This window comes from Scomber japonicus, chromosome 1 (genome assembly GCF_027409825.1).
Source record: "Scomber japonicus isolate fScoJap1 chromosome 1, fScoJap1.pri, whole genome shotgun sequence".
Lineage (NCBI taxonomy): Eukaryota > Metazoa > Chordata > Actinopteri > Scombriformes > Scombridae > Scomber > Scomber japonicus.
The window spans coordinates 35,169,299-35,189,469 of NC_070578.1; the positions used below are offsets into that span (position 1 = coordinate 35,169,299).

General features: G+C 38.1%; 2 protein-coding genes and 1 pseudogene across 2 annotated transcripts in view; 2 read left to right on the plus strand and 1 right to left on the minus strand.

Moving 5' to 3' along the window:
• The window catches only part of LOC128384128 (Golgi apparatus protein 1-like), a 34,926-nt gene extending 33,206 nt beyond the window's left edge, over positions 1-1,720 (minus strand). The window contains exon 1 of the mRNA XM_053343746.1: positions 1,403-1,720. Within this exon, the coding sequence (XP_053199721.1) occupies positions 1,403-1,720 (318 nt within the window). The remainder of the gene's footprint in view (positions 1-1,402) is intronic.
• Positions 1,721-3,285: 1,565 nt separating this feature from the next.
• Positions 3,286-10,575, plus strand: LOC128362255 (troponin I, fast skeletal muscle-like; annotated as a pseudogene).
• Positions 10,576-11,207: 632 nt separating this feature from the next.
• aph1b (APH1B gamma secretase subunit) lies at positions 11,208-18,021 on the plus strand. The gene is made up of 6 exons (XM_053315206.1): positions 11,208-11,478; positions 12,898-13,068; positions 15,211-15,284; positions 16,093-16,215; positions 16,374-16,501; positions 17,294-18,021. Exons 1-6 carry the CDS (start codon positions 11,366-11,368, stop codon positions 17,459-17,461), a joined length of 777 nt encoding a protein of 258 aa, XP_053171181.1. The 5' UTR covers positions 11,208-11,365; the 3' UTR covers positions 17,462-18,021.
• The last annotated feature ends 2,150 nt before the right edge of the window (positions 18,022-20,171 follow it).

Below are 20,171 nucleotides of genomic sequence, written 5' to 3' on the forward strand. Positions count from 1 at the left end.
GCTCCAGGACTGAAAAGATCCATTTTAGTAAGTAAGAATGAGAAATACTGTTTAATATTGCAACATATTATTATTATTTTACCAATGAATCCATCTGTTTATTATTTGTACAGTTATCTGAACAAATCCTTTGGTTAATAAAATATCAGAAAATAATGAAAACTGTCCATCACAGGTTCCCATACGTATTCAGATTGTGTTGCTTTGTCTTGTTTTGATCAGCAGTCAAACATCTTCAGTTTACTGTGATGGAAAACAGAGCAAAGCAGCAAATCCTCACATCTGAGAAGCTAAAGGATCAGATCATGTTTAGCAATTTTAATCAGTTATTGTTTCATTTTCTGTCCATTAACTAATCAATTAACCCATTTCTACTCTAAAACTGAGCATTTATTCAGCTGCATTTGCTTTCTTGGCAAAGCGATCAGAGCTTCATGCTGGAAAACATGTTTACAGGGAATCTGAGCGGTCAATTTAATAAATAAAATATTTACAAAATCAATATAATTAACACAGATTTCATTTGTTTGACTAATGACCATGTTTTTTCCCTAAAATCTTGTATACAGCTGGTTGAAAAGTCTTTTAATATATACTGACATCTAAACATATGAGAGATATGAGAGTCTTTTGTTACCTTTACTCTTTAAATTAGTAATGCTTTTAAACTCAGCAGTAAAACAGAACCATATTTACACTATTTATATTGACTGCTGGATTAATTAATATAATCTCAATACTGCAAGTAAGTAAAAGTACATAAACATAAAAACTGCAAATCACACTCCTGTAAATTGAATTTTGGACCAGGATTGGCTTCCAAAAAAACAAACCATGACCTCAGACACACGCCCTAAAAATCAGATTTTCACTGAGCTCAGATTAATTTTCCACTCTAGGAGAAAGAGATAAATGTGGAAAACAAACTCTGCACAGAGAGGCTCAAACATGCAACCACAGGAACGAGAACAAAAACAGATTTTAGAGTGGAGTAAGTAAATTACTCCTCAGTGATTATGCTTAATTGTTGTTTTTTGTAGTTTCTAGCTTGTCACACACAGCTGTGAAATCAGGAGGATAACACGAATGACTTGATCTGGAGCTAGTTTACTCTACTGTGTGTGTGAGTGTGAGCTATGTGTGTATGTGTGTATGTGTGTGTGAGAGAGAGTGTGTGTGTGTGTGTGTGTGTGTGCAGCTGGTGTAACCCGGGCAGTGGTGCAGGTGATGGAGATGTTCACCTCTGCACCAGCGTGTAGCAACGTACAGATGTTCACCTCTGCACCAGCGTCCAGCCGGGTGTACATGTCTGACCCACCGGGGCGACACACCCAGCTGATGCTCCTCCTCACTCCTCCTGCAGACCGGAGCTGATCATGCAGCTCTGCGGGACGCTCCTTACCTCTCTGCGGTCTTGCAGACACTCCAGCACGGCCAGGTTGTTGGTCCAGGTGTGTTTGGGGCAGAGTCGGGTCAGGTCCTCCCTGCAGGCCTCCTCCTCCGACAGCTTCCAGCCAGTCGCCCTTCGAGGCTGTGAGGCCCCAGCACCGGCGGCCGGGGCAGGTGCATCCTTTGCCGGGGGGTCCACGGCTCTGATGACGGGCGGGTTGGGGGGCTCTACGGGGCCGCTGGCTGCCTTCAAGCCCAAAACGGAGCCGAAGCTGCAGAGACACACTGACGACAACAGCAGCAGCAGCGGAGAGCGACTGTACGCCGCCATCTTCACACCACTGTCAAGCTCGCACTAATTAAACTGAGGCGCTTCCGGTCAACAAATGCAAAATAAAAGCCCGAGTGTCCGATACTAAACAGCACTTCCGGTGACATTATGAAGGCTCATGTCATCTCGCATGATAATAAATTAAAACAAATGTCTTTAAACCATTTTTTTTTAACAAGTACACTGTTAGGTTGAAATATAACGCCATTACATATACTACAGTAAGGGTGAGAGGTGTATGGAGTTAAAACATGACAACATTTCAGGAAATACCACATTTCCCAGAACAAAAGAGGGTTTTTTTTTTTTTAAATGTTGTGTTTTGCACCTCAGGGACACCATACTGAATTTCTTAAAGGTGCAGCATGCATAATTTAGTGGCATTTAGCAGCAACGACTCGGCAGAAGTGGAATATAGTGGAATATATTCATAAGTATGAGTTGCCTAAATACATCTAAAATATCTGAGGTATAGAAATGAAAAAAAAGTGCATAACAGTTCATGTGTGTGTATTGATCATTTGCAAGTGTTTAAAATGTTAATTGCACTTGGGATAAAAGACTAAATATATATAAATATTCCTGGTTGTCAAAGGAACTCTGTAGCGTAAAAGCTCAGACTGGTCAAAGAGAGGATGAGAGCTGTCAGCGACAATACTCCTCGCTCTTCTTCGTCCTCTCATTGAACACAATGGACAAATTTAACACTGACTCTGAGAGTTTCACAGCTACCTGAAGTTCTTTTATACACTTGCAAGGTTCAGGTGAGGGGAGTAGGTATTCAATTGGTTGCAATCTACAACATCAACACTATATGGCACTAAATCCTGTACACTGGTTCTTTAAAATCTTCAAAGTCTTCAAACATTGACTCTAAAATCTTTACCCCTTTTTTTTTTTAGATGAGTAACCCTCCTGTTGTCCTCGAGTCAAGGAAGGAAGGACAGGAGGGAGGAAGGAAGGAAGGAGGGAAAAGAGGGAGGAAGGAATGAGGGAAGGACAGGAAGGAGGAAGGAAGGAAGGAAGGTAGGAGGGAGAAAGGAAGGAAAGAAGGACAGAGGAAAGAAGGAAGAGAGGAAAGAAGGGAGGAAAGAAAGAGAAGGAGGGAGGGAGGAAGGACAGACGGAAGGAAGGAAAGAATGAACAGTCAAAACAGGTGGAAATGAATGAGGGGAAGGAAGGAAGGATGGAGGAAAGAAGGAAGGTAGGAGGAAGGAAGGAAAGAAGGACAGAGGAATGAGGGAAGGACAGGAAGGAGGAAGGAAGGTAGGAGGAAAGAAGGACAGAGGAAAGACAGAGGAAGGAAAGAACGAGAAGGAGGAAGGAAGGGAGGAAAGAAGGAACAGTCAAAACAGACGGGGTCAATTTGACCCGGGAGGACGACACAAAGGTTAAAGTATTAGAAAAGTTTATTTTTGTTTTGCTTCATTTTACTTAGTTTATTTCTTCAGTTTAGTTTTGATGAACACAAAGCAGAGAAAACTTGATCCTTTAATAGTTTAAGAGTGTTTGTGTATCTGTTGTGTGCATATCTGTCCTTCCTGCCAAGGGTGCAGCTAAATATAATGGGAACCAGTTAGAGCAATAAATCCTCCCAGTTTAGAGCTGACAGCTGCTGGGAGGCTTTTTCTGGTTCTTCACCAGCTACACACCCATCATGCTCTCATTTACAAGATATTTTATGGCATTACTGTAGTATATTACTGAGTATTTCCACTTTCTGCTGCCTTTTTCTTCCACTCCGCTACACTTCAGAAGGAATATTGTACTTTTTTACTCCACTACAGCTACTGGTTACTTTTTAGATTAAAAAATTTAAACAAAAACACATCGCACAGGTTCATAAAATTAAACACATTTTAAAGATTAAACCAATATTTCACAACTTTTTTAGCTTTGCAGTCTATGAGCTGTTAATTAGTTATAAAAGTTCCTCTAAAGCAGGGGTGTCAAACATGCGGCCCGTGGGCCAGAGCCGGCCCGCCAAAGCGTCCAATCTGGCCCACTTTCCTTCCTGTCTTCTTTTCCTTCCTATACCCTCCTGTCATCTGTCCTTCTTTCCTTCCTCCCTTTCTTACTTCTTTCCTTCTTTGTTTCCTTCCTTTTGTCTTTCCTTCCCTCCTCCCTTACCTTCCTAATCCTTTTTCCTTCCTAATCCTTTTTCCTTCCTTCCTTCCTGCCTTCCTGCCTTCCTGCCTTTTGTCTTCCCTTCCCTCCTCCCTTGCCTTCCTAATCCCTTTTCCTTCCTTCCTTCCTTCCTTCCTTCTTTCCTTCTGTCTTTCCTTCCCTCCTCCTTTACCTTCCTCCACCCTTACCTTCCTAATCCCTTTTCCTTCCTTCCTTCCTTCCTTCCATCTTTTTATTGGTCCGGCCCACATGAGATCAAATTTGGCTGTATGTGGCCCTTGAACGAAAATGAGTTTGACACTCCTTTCTCTAAAGAGTGATTTCGTAACTACATTAACTTGGAAAAACTTTCTAAAATTAAAATTAAATTAAATCTGATATTTACATTTATAAGAAAAAAGGCGCATATTGTGTTGTCTTTGATTATATTACTTTTACTTCCATTCAGCAAGATGTTTTCGTTCCTCTTCAATATAAAATTTTAACCACTTTTTAACGTCACTATATACTGTAATGTGAATAAAGCAAACTCCAGAGAGATGAAAGCAGCAGTCAGTTGTTACAGACTGCAGCTGAGTTGATTAACGCTGATTCAGCAGAAATCCCTCCAAAAAGTGAGCTGTCATTGCCTTTTATAGAGCGGTGTGTTGGCTTTATTTTCTCTGGTGGGGCTAAAGGCCAAATATTGCAGAACAAAGACCTTCTTCAACATCAAACACTATATCTCAGACATATATTTTAAAAAGGTTCAGTAACTTCTTAAAACAGCTGGTCACGGGAGTTTTATAGGAAACGTCACTCAAACAGAAGGACTTGTTATATAGGGACTATTTTCAGCTGCGGATTAACACACATTTGGTGCTTAAGTGAGTATTTCTGGCTGCAGGATGGATGTGTTTGTGGTGATGAAGGAATAGTGGTTTAACCCTTGTGTCGTCCTCCCGGGTCAAATTGACCCCGTCTCTTTTGACTGTTCCTTCTTTCCTTCCTTCTTTCCTCTTTCTTTAAAATTTTACTTCCTTCTTCCCCTTCTCCCCTCTTTCTTTGCTCCCTCCTCCTTCCTTCCTCCTTTCCTCCCTCTCTCCTTACTCCTTTCTTCTTTCCTCCCTGTCTCCTTACTCCTTCCTTCCTTCCTTCCTTCCTTCCTACCTACCTACTCCTTTCCTTCCTACCTACCTACTCCTTTCCTTCCTTCCTTCTGTCCTTCCTTGACCTGAGGACAACAGGAGGGTTAATAGTTTTCATAATATTACATATCATATTATAATATCACCAGTTTTATCCTTTAAGAGAACATAATTTAAGATAAGTCCAATCCTAAAAAACCTAAACTAATAACATGTAGAGCTCTTGTTATGGCTGGAGATGCTTCCTGAAGAAAATTCCTGGAGGATTTGTGTTTCAGGCTCAGCTGCCGCCGTCGACCCTTGTGTCTGGTATTCAACCGACAGCTTCTGAGGACAACTGCTGCTGGTGGATTACACACACACACACACACACACACACACACACACACACACTGAACCGACATCTATAAAGACACCCTGAAGCATTTCCATTCATCTCTTTTCTCTCCTTCCGGCCCGCAGGCAGGAGTCAGCTGCAGTCAGGATGGCAGAGTAAGTTCTTCATCACATTGACTTTCTGAATCCATAAAAAACTCACAGACAGACAAACTCTAATCTTTGTCCTTATGTTTTCATTTTTCTATATAAAGAAAAAAGATGTCGACCAGCCGGAGGATGCATCTCAAGGTACAGTAACATGGTGTCGATGAAAACATTGAGCTTTTAGAGTTTCAGATTTGGGCTTGGTATTTTGTTCTCCTGTCAACAGTCAGTAATGAAATATCATCATCATCATCATCATCATCATCATCATCATCATCATCATCATCATCATCATCATCATCTTCATCATTATCATCATAAATTAAACAGTCAACTTTTGAAAACAATACAAAATAATACAAAAATATCTTTAAAAATAGTTTTAAAATGTACATTTTGTATTTTTGTTGGTTTTGCATCATTTTTTACCAAAAAACTGAATGCTCCTGAAAATGTCAAATGGTGTAACCACAAAAGAATGATACATATTAAATATTTTATCTACCTAGAGTGTATTTAAGTGGACTTATACTAATAATTACTTCATTTAAAACATGTAAATGTTTCCTGATCTCCATGGTTACCCAGATTAAATGTAATATTTAGAACAATTGTTTTCTATTAGCTTTATTTAATATAAAAAGTTATAATGTAAGATCATGCCAAACTAGTTGATATGGTGTTTTATTGACTATTTACTGTTTTTAAGCAAGTTGAATTATGTGGTACAAAGTTTTTATGGTTACACCACTTAGACATTTTTGCCATAATCCTCTAATATATTCTCTCAAAATGGATTAAAAGCAGAAATTTTATGCTGGGTCCACAAAAAAAAGGACATTTATTTTCACATTTGAACAACTTTAAATTTGACTAAACCACATGGACACAAAAAAACATCATTGACAGACAGTCATATACAGCGCTGTGCAAAAGTGTTAGGCACTAAAAGTAAAGTGAGGAGGGTTTCAAAAATAAAGCCATGAATAGTTTTTATTCATCATACTGTATAACTACAAAGTTCAGTAAACAGAAGAAACCTAAATTAAATCAATATTTCTAGTGAGCGGCTTTGCCTTTAAAACAGCAGCAGTTCTACACCTACACGCAGTTTTTCAGGTACTGGGTTGTTACCACAGTTGTTCTTCTACTATGGATTTCGGCGTCTCAGCTGCTTCTGTCTCTTCATGTAATCCCCGACTGACCCCATGATGTAGACATCAAGGCTCTGCGGGGGTCAAACCATCTGTTGCAGGACTCCTTGTTGCTGAAGATAGTTATTTATGACTCTGGCTGCATGCTTGGAGTCGTTGTCTTGTAGTAGAATAAATTTGAGACTCCTCCCTGTTGGTGATGCCTCATGGATAAGAATCTGAACATCTAAAGTGCCCAAAACTTTTAAACATTATTGTATAAGTTCATTGCCCTCAGAGGATTAGAAACGTGTTTTTCTTCTTATTCCTTCAGTTGGATGTTTGAGCTTCACCGTGCAGAATTAATTTAATATGTGTACCTACAGTATGAGCATGGTTCGTTCCTCTTCCTCCTCAGAGCTTGCTGCTGCAGATCGGAGATGCGATGCTGAAGGAGGAGGCACAGGAGGCCGAGAAGGAGAAGATGAGGTACGTGGAGGAGAAATGTCCCGACCTCTCCATCCCAGGCTGCATGCAGGAGCTCCAGGTAAACCTCGACCACATGGATGACAGAAACACTCAGATGCTCACAAACATGACTGATGTTGTTGTTAACAGGATGAGTGCTGCGACTGAATGATTTAGAGTTTTAATTCAAGCTAACTGGGTACATACTGTACTTATCAGTTACATCTAAACACTTTATATTCTAACATAGCTTTAAGGTATCGACCAAAATGCATTTGTGTAAAAATCAAATCATTTAGATGATGATGAGTCGTGGCATTTTATGCAATTTAATGCTTCTATTCACATGATGGGAATCGTATAAAGTACCCAGTTGGTATCGGTATGACTTTAATCCTTTGTCTGCTCAACCGTTTGGTGGAGGTCCCTTTGTGTCATGATATCTGGTCAAAAACAAAATCTATTTAACCCATTAAACTTTTTGGGCCAATCTTTACCACTTGTATGAGGAATGTAATGCACAGACAGAGCATCAGATTGTTCTATGGTTGCTATAGATACAGGTTGTTCTATGGTTGGTATGGATACAGGTTGTACTAATGTATAAATGAAGAATAACACAAATCACTGCTGACATAAGAGATTCCTGCTGGAGACATATTTGAACTTGAGTTTCATTTTTTCATCTTGTACACGAACAGAATGAGTCTCTAACATGTTTTTTTTAAAGGTTTTGAACAAATGAGGTCTGTAGAGGTCTGTAAAACATAACATTTAGGGTCAATCAGAAAAAAAAATCCATGTTTTATGTTGTCATGGCCTCAAAGAGGTAGGAAAAGCAAAAGACTGATTTTTTTAAATAGCACTTTCTTGGTGTGACCTACAAAGGGTTAAGGGTACTGGGATTGGTACTGGTATCGTCATTTTTTAAACAATGCCCAGCCCTGATTATCAAGCATTCCACAGCAGCTTTGACAAGTCTTTGAAACTGTGCCATGGGTTGAATGCTAAAACAAAGTAGTGTTCAAATGTGTTCAGTCCAAACAAACTGGTGAAAATCTGTGTTGTGTTTTAACTGGAAAATACAGATATATAAAATCCAATGAAGATGTTTTTCAAAAATCCATTTTTTGTTTACCCAACTCCTCACTTCACACATAGTTTGACTAAATTGCACACTGTATGCTGTAATACGTTTTTTTATCGCTTGCTGTGTCAATCACCACCACTGTGCATTGATTTATAGAAAATAATCCTACTGTCATCTCCCCTGTAGTGCAGCAGTACAAATATCTTGGTACTGTGATCAACGACAAACTGTGCTTTGAGCTCCATGTTGATGCTGTGTGTAAAAACAAACATCAGCCTATGCATTTTTATCATAAGCTTCACAGTTTTAATATCGACAACACTTTTATGTTTTATTCCTGTTTTATTGAATCTGTCTTTAGCTTTTCCTTTATCTGCTGGCATGGGTCACTTTCTGTTCAACAGAAAAATCGCCTGCAGGGTATTGTAAAGGTGTGCAGCGAAATTACTGGTACATCATTGGAAGACCTCCATGACCTGTATAAGGTCAAGTCCTTGAAAAAAGCCCAATCAATCTTGGTAGAGCCGACCCAATCCCCTGTGGTATAAATTCATGCTGCTACCATCAGGACAGAGAAACCATCTGACACCATGCAGAACTAACAGGTTCAAGAGGTCATTTATTCCTGCTGCTATCAGCCTTGTAAATGACACTCTTAAAATGTCATTTGTATTTGGTTTGTTGATGTATTTATGTCTGCTAGCTAGCTGTGAATCAAATTGGCCCCAGGAGGTGATAATAAATATACCTTGAACCTTGAACCACACCACTGTGCTCTGTCTGCAGACTTTCTCATTGGTTGACTTTTATATACAGCTCTCTCTGGGCTGGATCCTCTTTATCATGTGTAGAAATCAAAATCAATATAGTCTGTTCTCGCATGCTATATCACACGTTAGGATGCAGCTGGGCAAAAAAAGCTTTTGAATGAGTTTAAAAAGTACTAGTAGGAGGCAGAGTCAGGATGTGTGCAGGTGTACTGGGTGCCATCAGGAACTATCCACTAGTTGTATGAAACCTATTAGTTCTGTTAAGGAGGAACAGATCTGTATATTCAAGAACAGGTTAGCATTAATCCCTATCACACAACATCACAGGTGAAACAGACATGAGGATTTCATTCCAGGCTAATTTTTCTACTACAATATGTTGCCCTCTCCTCCTTGAACATGTGCAGTAGAGACCAAAACAGAGCTAAAAAGAGAGTGAATGTTGGAATTGTGTGTGGGTGGATAGACTCTTAACTGCAAATGAAATACTAATGTTATTTTGTGTTTTCCGGTTTGTCTATTGTTTGCTAACACATCAGCAATTTCTTAAGGAGATATGTCGGTCTTGTGTTCACTTGGTTCTGCTGCCCCCAAGTGGCCAAAAAATGAACCCCCCCCCCCCCCCCCAAAAAAAAAACATGAATGTAGCTTTAATCTAGAAGTCTTGAGAACAAAAAATCCTGTCTGGGGATATTGTGTTGTATGCAAATAGCTTTATTATCTTATGTTATATTCAAACACAATATAATAAATAAAACTGTTTCCATCAGTAATATGAAGACTCATCTACTGCCTCTCTTTTCCTGTCTATGACTCCAACAGGAGCTGTGTCGGAAACTTCACAAGGAGATTGATTTGGTGGATGATGAACGATACGACATGGAGATCAAAGTGAACAAGTCCAACAAGGAGGTACGTCATCTAGTAGACGTCAAGTTTGACTTAATTTAATATCATGTAAACTGTAAAACCCAGTAATGTATTCTTCACAGTCAGTTTCTTCTGTCTGTTTGTTTAAACTCAGACACTCAGTAATTAAATAAAACATCATAAGACAATGTTTTACACCATGTTTTATTTAAACTAGAGCTCATTTGAATCAAAGCTCCAGATTGTAAGAAACATCGACTGCAATGTTTTGGTTTGCATCTTTAAAACAACCTGTCTCATTTAAGCAGATCATAGATGTTTAAATATTCACACTATACAGCTACAGATGGTTCGAGTAACTGTCTTTTCTGATAGATCGACGACCTGAAGTTGAAGGTTCAGGACCTGAACAGGAAGTTCAAGAAGCCGGCCCTGAGGAAGGTGAGGATGTCAGCTGACGCCATGCTGGCTGCACTGCTGGGGTCCAAACACAAAGTGTCCATGGACCTGAGAGCCAACCTGAAGCAGGTCAAGAAGGAGGTGAAAGAGGAGGTGAGTGGTTCAGATTTTTACATTAGACACTGAAGGACAGTTTCAGCATGATGATGTTTGATGTTTTCTGTGTTTTTATCACTGAAATCAAGCTTTAATGTCGTAATGTGCTTTAAATGTGCCTGGTTTCTTTCAGGAGAAGCAAAGCGACTGGAGGAAGAACATTGAAGATAAATCCGGGATGGACGGCAGGAAGAAGATGTTTGAGACAGAGGCCCCAACTCCACTGTGTTGATCTGCTGTTGACCAGCATCATTCATGTCTGTGTGTTACTGTGTGTCTGTGTTTCCACATTGTTGAATTGAGATAAAAAGGAATAAATCATGCAGTGTTTTTGTGTGTTTCATGGCAATAATTTAATAGATAATTTCATCCTATACGATAAAGCAGGACAACAACACGTTAAAAACAAACAAACATTGATAATCAAAACACCAAAGAAAACATTTTACTAAAAAAAAGAAAACAAAAGTCACTTAAAGAAAATACATTTTAATAAATTTGAGAACCTTGGACCAGAACAGATGCAGTGTTTCAGTGCTGCTTTCACAAAACACACAACAAGTATGATACGGAGTACAGAAAATGACATAACCATTAATAAATAAATGCAGAAATATAGCCTAGAAATACAAAAAAATTATAATTAAATGTAGATATACAGAAATAAATAAATTAAATATTGTAAAAAAATAAATGAAAGACATTAATTAAACTATGTCCTTGTTCATTGCCAAGATTTATTTAGTACGGTCATGAGGCCAAACGGGCCAAACTCTTTTTTTGTCTTCTCGGTCACGTGATGACGTGTGACGCCATGAGCTGGGTCACGTGATGACGTGTGACGCCATGCGCTAACCTGAAGCAGCTAAACAGAGAAACCAGATCAGCGGCAGCAACGGCGACTAAAAGCAGGATTACTAACAAAGTAAGAAGAGTAACATTTAACTATCTATTCAAAGAAGAAGACAAGGCTTCTTGTGGCGCTGCTGGCCGTTTGAGTTCCCCCCAGAAAAACAGCCAAAATGACGGCGGCGGTGTTTTTCGGCTGCACCTTCATCGCTTTCGGCCCAGCTATCGCTCTGTTCCTGTTTACCATCGCTAAGGAGCCACTGAGGGTCATTTTCCTCATAGCAGGGTGAGAGTTAACTCCTTTTGATCTCAGCAGGGTGGGCAGGGGTCTTATCTGTGTCATAGTGTAAAGATAATAACACTTTTGTTGAGTTTAAATCGATGAATTGCTCGTGTTTATCAGAGCTAGCCTGCGAGCTAACAGGCTGCTTCAATGGAGAGCTGTTGTGTAGTTCCGTTATCGGACATTGTGCTATTACACTTAATTTATTTCTTATTGTTAGACCCATACACACTCACAGTCACACAGTCGAACACATACACAGTCACACACAAACACAGACACACAGTCAAACACACTCAACACACACACACATACACATATATACGTTAGGGGTGTAAATCACAAGGGATCATGATACAATATCATATCATATCGATTCAATGTGTGCCGATATCACAAAGTTGGCCACGATACGATTTAGATTCAGGATCCAGCATCGATATGAGACGATATTACAGCTGATTTAACACAATGACTTCCATTCATGTCAAATCACTAAAAGCAACTAAAAGCTGAGCTCAACCAGACATTTAAATGAAAACTAGCCTATTTCTTTCTAATATAAACAGACCTCCTGATCACTATAAAGTGCCATATTTTTATATATTGAGCTTGGACAATTTTCACATCCTTTTAAAAGAAAAACTGGAAGAACATTAAGTTTCTATTTTTATACATTTAAGAAGGATTTTTGCTTCTTTTTCAAAACTGCGGTGTAAAAAACAAGATGACCCGCCTCTCTTTGCCCAAAAGATGAGCAGCAGCAGCAGTGATCATGATACAATATCATATCGATGGTCGACCACGATAAGATTTCAATTCAGGAACTAGCGATATGATGAGACGATATCACAGCTTATTTAACACAATGACTTCCATTCATGTCAGATCACTAAAAGCAACTAAAATATCAGCCTCAAATCAAACTTTATTAGCTGTTCTGAAACTTTCTATCACATCACTCTGGTAGTGAAATTATGAAGAATATGTAGTATGATCAAAAAGCTCCAGAACAGCTACTAAATGGACCTTAGAGGTAAGGTTGTTCACATTTGAATTCACATATCTGGCACATTGTTATATATCAGAGCTGAATGGAGCAACGTGCCGTTTAATGTCAAGGTTGATGAAAATGATCCTGTGCCCAGTGAGCCGTAAAGGACACTTCCACCTTCTTTTGTGCTTTAAAATTCAGGCCAGCTTTGTTCCTAAAATTGGACGCCCCTGTTTAAGTTGAAGGCCCTGTGTGAGTGACCTACTTTTAGAGCACTTATTTAGACTGTTTCAACTTGTATGTCTGTATAAATATGCATAAAATTGACTGTTACTGGGTTGAAATCATACAATTATACATTCAGAAACTGTCTTTCTTCATATAATAATAGTTTTTTGTGTGTGTGTGTCTTTCTTTTCCCCTCTCAGAGCGTTTTTCTGGCTGGTGTCTCTGCTGCTGTCCTCTCTCGTGTGGTTCATCTCGGTTCAGATCAGTAACAAAGAGAGTGCGACGCAGCAGAAAGGTCTGCTCATCTTCGGCGTGGTGCTGTCCGTCCTGCTGCAGGAAACCTTCCGCTTCGGTTACTACAAGCTGCTCAAGTAAGTCGCAGCGTTCACAGCTTCTGTGTGCAGGTTTTAACACAACGTTGCTCTTTAACACAGTTACTATTATCACGTCCTTCATTGTAGAGCTTTTAGTTCTCCATGTGGTTCATTATATTGGCAGAAATGTACTTTCATAAACTATTAATTTAATCTTTATTATCTTGTTTCTGACAGAGGGGAATTTTTACTGCTTGTATTTAAAGCTGCAACAATTAGTTATTTAATCAATTAGTTGATAGCTCTCCGGCAACTATTTCTTATAATCATTAATGGATGAAGAAATAGAAAAATGCTGCTGGTTGTAACTTCCTAAAAGTGATGATCGCCAGAAAATTCTTCTCCATCATTTTTTTTTAAAAGGAAGAATGTCAAACGTGCTGTTGCAGCTCCTCAAATGTGATGATTTTAGTTGATCCACGGAAAATTGTTCCGCAACAATTTTCTTATATTCAAAACTTTTTTTTTTTTCATTTTTGAATCAAAAAATTTAAAATATGCCAAAAATGTACTGTGTCTCATATGACAGTAAATTGAACGTCTTTGGATTTTGGACTTTGGACCAGACGTTTGAAAACGTCATCGTGGGCGTTAAGAATTTATAACGAGCACGTTTCACAGGTCTGACATTTTAATTGAGATAATGATGCGTAGATGAATTTATAATGAAAATAATAATAAATAATAGCTGCATGTCTGTAAAATATTGACCAGAATAAATCAGACTGAAATATATGGAAACTTTATTTATTCTCATGAACACATTGTTTTATAATTACTGTTAGAAGTTTAATCTGACTAAATGAATAGAAACTCAGATCAACTACAACCAATCGTCCCAATTCCTATTCATTATTTATTCCTATTTATTTATGTATTCTATTCTATAATATATACCTTTATTGTATACAGTTTTTTTCAGTTAGTACAACAAATCAAGAATAAACAAGAAATAATACCATACATGTGCTAAAGATTATTGTCTTGATTAATCTGTCAATTTGTTGTCAGAAAGTAGATATCTTACATCTTATATTGTCCAAAATCCCAAGATAGTGTCTAAACTTTTGACTGGTGCTGTGTATGACTCATAAAATCTCCCACACAAGCTAGAAAAAACTAGAAGCAGCACTTTTCTTCTTCTTAAAATGAAAATGTTTGATTATCAGAATAATTGCAGATTAATTTTGTATTTCAGTCGACTAAATGCTGCAGCTCTAAATTTGAGTTTTCCAACATTTCCTGTCTCTATTACTTTGAGGGACAATAGTGTCTTTTTAAGTATCTTTAAGTATCTTAAATTATTAGTTATGTTTCCACTGTGCACACACTTCATACTCAGCCTGCTGTATAATGTCTTTAAGCATCAGCTCAGACACTGGAGGCCTCTGTTTAAGTTTTAATGTCAGGACTTCTCTGCAGCCTAAAAAAGACTTTCAGGAACTTTCTGGTATGTTACTGAATTGTTGTCTTTAAACGTGCAGAGACTTGAAACTTATCTGAGTTATGAAAATTCATCACAGAGCACAGAAAACCTGTCTGATGACACAACTATGACAGTATATGGATATGTGAAAAAACATGTTAAATCTCTGCCATGCTTCTTTAATGTTCAGGCAGCTGACTGGCATGAAGAAGACAGAAACTCCTCAACAACTCACTTTATTGTTGGAGTTTGAGTTAAAAATGTCAAACACATTTTAAAAATCTGTTTTGATTAATTTATAATTTTAACTTTATTTTAACTTTATCACTGTGCAAAAAAACTGTTAACATCTAACCAAGAAACGGCATGGTCGACTTAGCAATTAATATGTACAATAACCTTTTACATTCATATTTTTTTTTACATTTTGTGTTCATCCTCTTCCTCCTCCTCATCCTCCTCATCATCACAGGTTGATCTGTAGTTTCTCAGTGTGTTTGTCTTCTTCGTTCTCACGCTGTCACCGTTTGTCCCACTTCTTCTTTAAAGGCTCATTGTTGCAGCTTGTATCGTCTTCCACTCGCTGACATACATATTTCCTATTGATACTCCTGTTTACAGCATCACAAGGACACTAAGAGCTGAGATAACGGTGTGTGTGTGTGTGTGTGTGTGTGTGTGTGTATCTGTGTCTGTGTGTGTGTCCCCTGCAGGAAAGCAAATGAAGGCCTCCTCACTCTCAGTCAGGAGGAGACCATGCCGATCTCCATACGGCAGCTTGCCTACGGTACAGTTAGTCTTTTATTTTATTAAACCCTGACTGTGTTTGTCTGGCGCTTTAAGAAACTATTAATCAAACTTTTCAGCTACTGGACAAAATGTTTTTTGTTCACACAAGATGAAATTAGAGTGGGCATCGTAGATCAGCTGTGGTCTCAACATCTTTCATATTTAGATTGAGAATTTGACCTATCACAGTTATATCAGTATCAGTCAATGTGCCGATATATTCTAATTGTTACATTTCCAGTTTCCTGCTTTAGATCACTGATGTCATTCTATTCTATTCTATTCTATTATATTCTATTCTATTCTATTTACTATTCTATTCTATTCTGTATTCTATTCCATTCTGTATTCTATTCTGTTCCATTCTATTATATTCTATTCTATTCTATATTCTATTCTCTATTCTATTCTATTCCATTCTATATTCTATTCTGTTCCATTCTATTCTATTCTATTCTATTTTATTCTATTCTATTCTGTTCTATTCTATACAATAAAGTTTACTGTTAACCTGTAAAATATCATACCTTCATACCTTCATTACATTTGATGGATCATTATAAAAAAGTGTATGTTTATCTATATATTCTGTATATTATCAGTCAATATATCGATATCTGAATTTGTCACTTTGAAGCATCACAACCCTTTTTCTCTCTTTTCTGGCATTTTTACATCCAAAACAACTGATTTAGAAGATAATTTGCAGATGGATCAATAATTAAAATGATTGTTAGTTTCAGCCCGACATGCAGCGGTCAGATTATAGTTTAAAATGTCTGTTGTTTTTTTTTGTTGTGTCTCAGTTTCCGGCCTTGGCTTCGGCTTCATGAGCGGAGCGTTCTCTGTGGTGAACATCCTGGCTGACTCAGTGGGACCGGGGACTATTGGTATCCACGGAGACTCACAGCACTACTTCCTGTCCTCAGGTGCCAATTCCCCCACAGACAAACTAATCCATCTGCCATTAGCTACACTTAAAATAAAACTGAAAATATTCCCACTCTTTTTCTGTTCTGCAGGTTGTTTAAAAGTCCTGCATGTCGCACCACATTTTTAACCCCCCCTCCCTTTTTTCCCCCTCCAGCCTTTATGACCATGGCCATCATCCTGCTCCACATGTTCTGGGGTGTCGTCTTCTTCGACGCCTGTGAGAAGCAGCGCTGGTGGGCGGTAGCTGCCGTCGTCGTCAGCCACCTCTTAGTTTCATGTCTGGTGAGTGATGAGTGGGAGATAAAAGTCTGTGTAAGGACAGAAAATCAAAGCAGAGTGAGAAGTGTGTGTGTGTGGGGGTGTGTGTGTGTGTGTGTGGGTGTGTAGAGGATGATGTTGAGAAAACTAGAGGTAAGGTGAGTATGAGTAAAGTGGGACAGTTAAGTTTAATCATTTATCTTGTATGTATAGCGAATCATAATAAAGTATAAGACCAAAAAAATAGGTTCTGTGGTTATAACATCACTTCATCAAGCTTCAGTGAGGTGAATGGTGTTAAGGGATCAATCAATCAATTAATCAATCAATCAATCTTTATTTGTATAGCGCCAAATCACAACAAAGTCATCTCAAGGCATTTTACACATAGAGGAGGTTCTAATTGTTATTGCTGATTTTATTAATACTGTGTTCTTAATTCAACAATTTCAAGTGTTTTTTTTTAATCTTAATCATTATTGTAGATAATTACATATTATTAGTGCGCTTTTAATTCAACAATTTAATGTGTCCCATTTTACATATAGGTCCTGGATAAATTTGGTATTGGGTCAACGTGTGTTTTGAAGAAGAGTCATCTCTCCTGTGTTTAATATCTTTCTTTTCTCTTCTGTATAGTACAGTAGAGCTCTTAAATGATTTAGAATAGTATCATATGAGGGACTAAAGTGTTTGGATCGTAATTAAAAATGACGCAGAAACCTGATAAAAGCTGGAAAACTGAAAAAAAGCAGGAGACGATGTGATGTGTGCTCACGTTCAGTATTAATTCCTGTTTCTCGTCTTCTCCCGCAGACCTTCCAGAACCCCGAGTACGTCGCCAGTCTCGTCCCCACCTACATCATCCTGTTGGTGATGGCCGTCTGGGCGTTTTACTCGGCCGGCGGCTCGCTCAGGAACCTCAAACTCTGCCTCACCTGCAAAGACAAGGACTTCCTGCTGGCCAACCACCGGCCCAGATAACGCAGCACGCCAAGGGCAGCGTGCAGGACTCTCTATCCAAAGATCACCCAGTTCACACACACACACACACACACACACACACACATATGCTGAACACAGTGAAGAAGGAGTGTTAATCCTCTTGTTAATCTACTTTTTCACTGCTTTACACCCACTGGGGGTTTTTCATCATCTAAATCGTCCACAAGGAAAAAAAAAAAAGGTAAAAGCAGTGAGTGTTTTTTCTCAGAGGAGACGAGCGAACACGGGAGATTATTTTTATCTCTGACAGTGATTCATGTTTTGCTCAGAAGCTCAGTTTGTACAGATTTAATTCACATCTGATAAAAAAAAATAATAATAATAATAATAATAATAATGATGTGGCTTTTTTCTTATCTGGTCTTCTAAAAGAAACAACAGGTGAATAAACTAAATTCAGTCTTTAATTATTAAACAGTCAAAAGCTTCAGATGTGTCAAATCTTTCAAATGGTGGATTTATCATTCATGAACAAAAACTCTTTGTGTATATATGTATGCATTTTTAAATCCCTGATGTGTAGATAGTCACAGGTTTTCATCTCTTTTTTTCTTTTTTTCCCCCCAAGTTATGATATCACCATGTTTAGTCTTTGCCTTTGACTTTAAATGAAGACAGACATTGACAGCAGCTGAGAGGAGACTAAAGAAATATAGATTATGTCATCATGAATTATGGTGAAATGGCCTTAATCCTAAACTGGAGTGTTAATCTACTAATTTGAAGGCAGAATAAGGAGAATTTGCACATTTGTGGTCATTACTATTTTCTCAGTATCATTTCAGATTTAGCAGATTATATGCTTTCTGAAAAAAACACTGGAAACAAACAGGAAGTTGATCATGAATTCAGATTTCACAGTTTTCTTTTTATCTCTCTAGGTATGAAGATGATAAAGTCTTAATCTGAAAGTAACCAGAGTCAAATAAAAGCTCCCAGTTTCAGTTTCTTTTTATACTCTCTCACTCTCCTGTGTGTAATCAGCATTATTAACTCATAAATAAGAACACGAGCTGGTGAAAGTGATCTTTGAATGGTCAATTATCTTTGTTGCCTTTTTTTCTTTTTTTTTTTAATTTTAATGTTTTAGCCGTTTTGTGGCCAAGCAGAGGAGTTAATGTGACGTGTTAGTCATTCCAAATAATGAATGTTTTCTTTTTTTGCACCTGATTTTTTGTCGTCGTCGTCCTTCTTGTACAGTTTGTGTAGATCACGTGAGGATCGGCTGCGTTTGAGCTGTGAGTTGTGACGTTGTGTGTTCGGCGTGTCGCTCTCCTGCTTCGGGCTGACGCTGTGACTCCAGACAGGACTGAGTCTGAAGTGTTAAAGCGTAAAAAATTGGATGTATGATTGATAGGAAGTGGCATATATGGGCGTGTTTGCAATACAACATCACCTGCAACTGCTCAATGGTTAGTGTGGATCTTTGTATTTTTTAGTTGATGCACTCCAAATACGTTCATCTTATTTTAAAGAAGTCGACTGGTGTTCTCTAACATCTAATAGACAGCTGAGGTTGCTGATATTTTTCTCATATTAAACAGAATTACCACCTAATTCAGTCACTTTCCACATGCTCATTTCCCATCAGGCTTGGGGGCAGGCTTAGTCCACGCCGATCACACGACTTGCACCTTTAAACTCAACGCTGCTCATCCCACTTTTGATTTTTAGGCTTTTAAAGGGTCATTCCAGCCATCTTTGGTGGTTCACCTCTTATGAATAAATAGGTTTTTTTTGGTGTGCGGCTTCTCCTCATGTTTTTACTTTGACTGAAATGCCTCAGTATAAATAGGAAGTATGTGAGAAATGCATGTACTGTACTGTAAACATCAAACGGACTGTATCTGAATATTATGATAATTAGATCAGTTAAAATTGATCTTAACTGCCGAGTGAATTTTTTTCTTTTCAACTCAAGATTGAGGTTAAAATAGCTGGAATGATCCTTTAAATCAGACTTCTTACAGTGAGAGATATTTGTCGTCTCTATAATGTTTATATATCTTTTCATGTTCGTGTCTTTTAATCTAAACGTCACAATCTGTTGATTTCATGTTGCTGCACATAAACCTGTTGGGAGGAACAAGCTGATAAAGTTGTGGTCATGAACTATTAAAAATTAAGTGAAAGAACATTTTGGGTTTATATACACGTTTACTTTATGACTTATAAGAACTTCTTTTAACTCAGAGATCTCAGCAGGGGTCTGAAAATGTTTAAAATAATGATTACATAGAAACGTCATCGTTAAATAAGGTGTTTCAGAAAAGAGTGACTCTCTTAAAGCTCAGTTAAATATATTTCTCTGTTTATAATGTGTAATCATTAAATAATCATTTTGAATGTTGGGTGATACTAATTGGTATCGATTTATTCTGATTGAGTAGTAATACCCAGCCCTGTTTAAGATTTTTATCTTTTTTTCCCCTTTTATTAGATTTTTGTATCGCTTGTTTCAGTTTACATCATATTTAAGATTAGAAATGCTCTACCCAGCTCCACTTCAGCCTTTTTTTTTTCTTTTTTACCTTTGTGTCGTCCTCCCGGGTCAAATTGACCCTGTCTGTTTTGACTCTTCTGTCCTTCTTTCCTTTCCTTCCTCCCTTCCTTCTGTCTTTCTTTCCTCCCCTCCTTCCTTCTTTTCTTCATTCCTTCTTTCCTTCCCTCCTTCCTTCTTTCCTTCATT

Coding starts and splice junctions, on each gene's coding strand:
- aph1b (XM_053315206.1), top strand. CDS start 11,366: ATGACGGCGGCGGTGTTTTTCGGCTGCACCTTCATCGCTTTCGGCCCA. Junction 11,479..12,897: donor GTCATTTTCCTCATAGCAGG/GTGAGAGTTAAC, acceptor TTCCCCTCTCAG/AGCGTTTTTCTGGCTGGTGT. Junction 16,216..16,373: donor GCACTACTTCCTGTCCTCAG/GTGCCAATTCCC, acceptor TTCCCCCTCCAG/CCTTTATGACCATGGCCATC.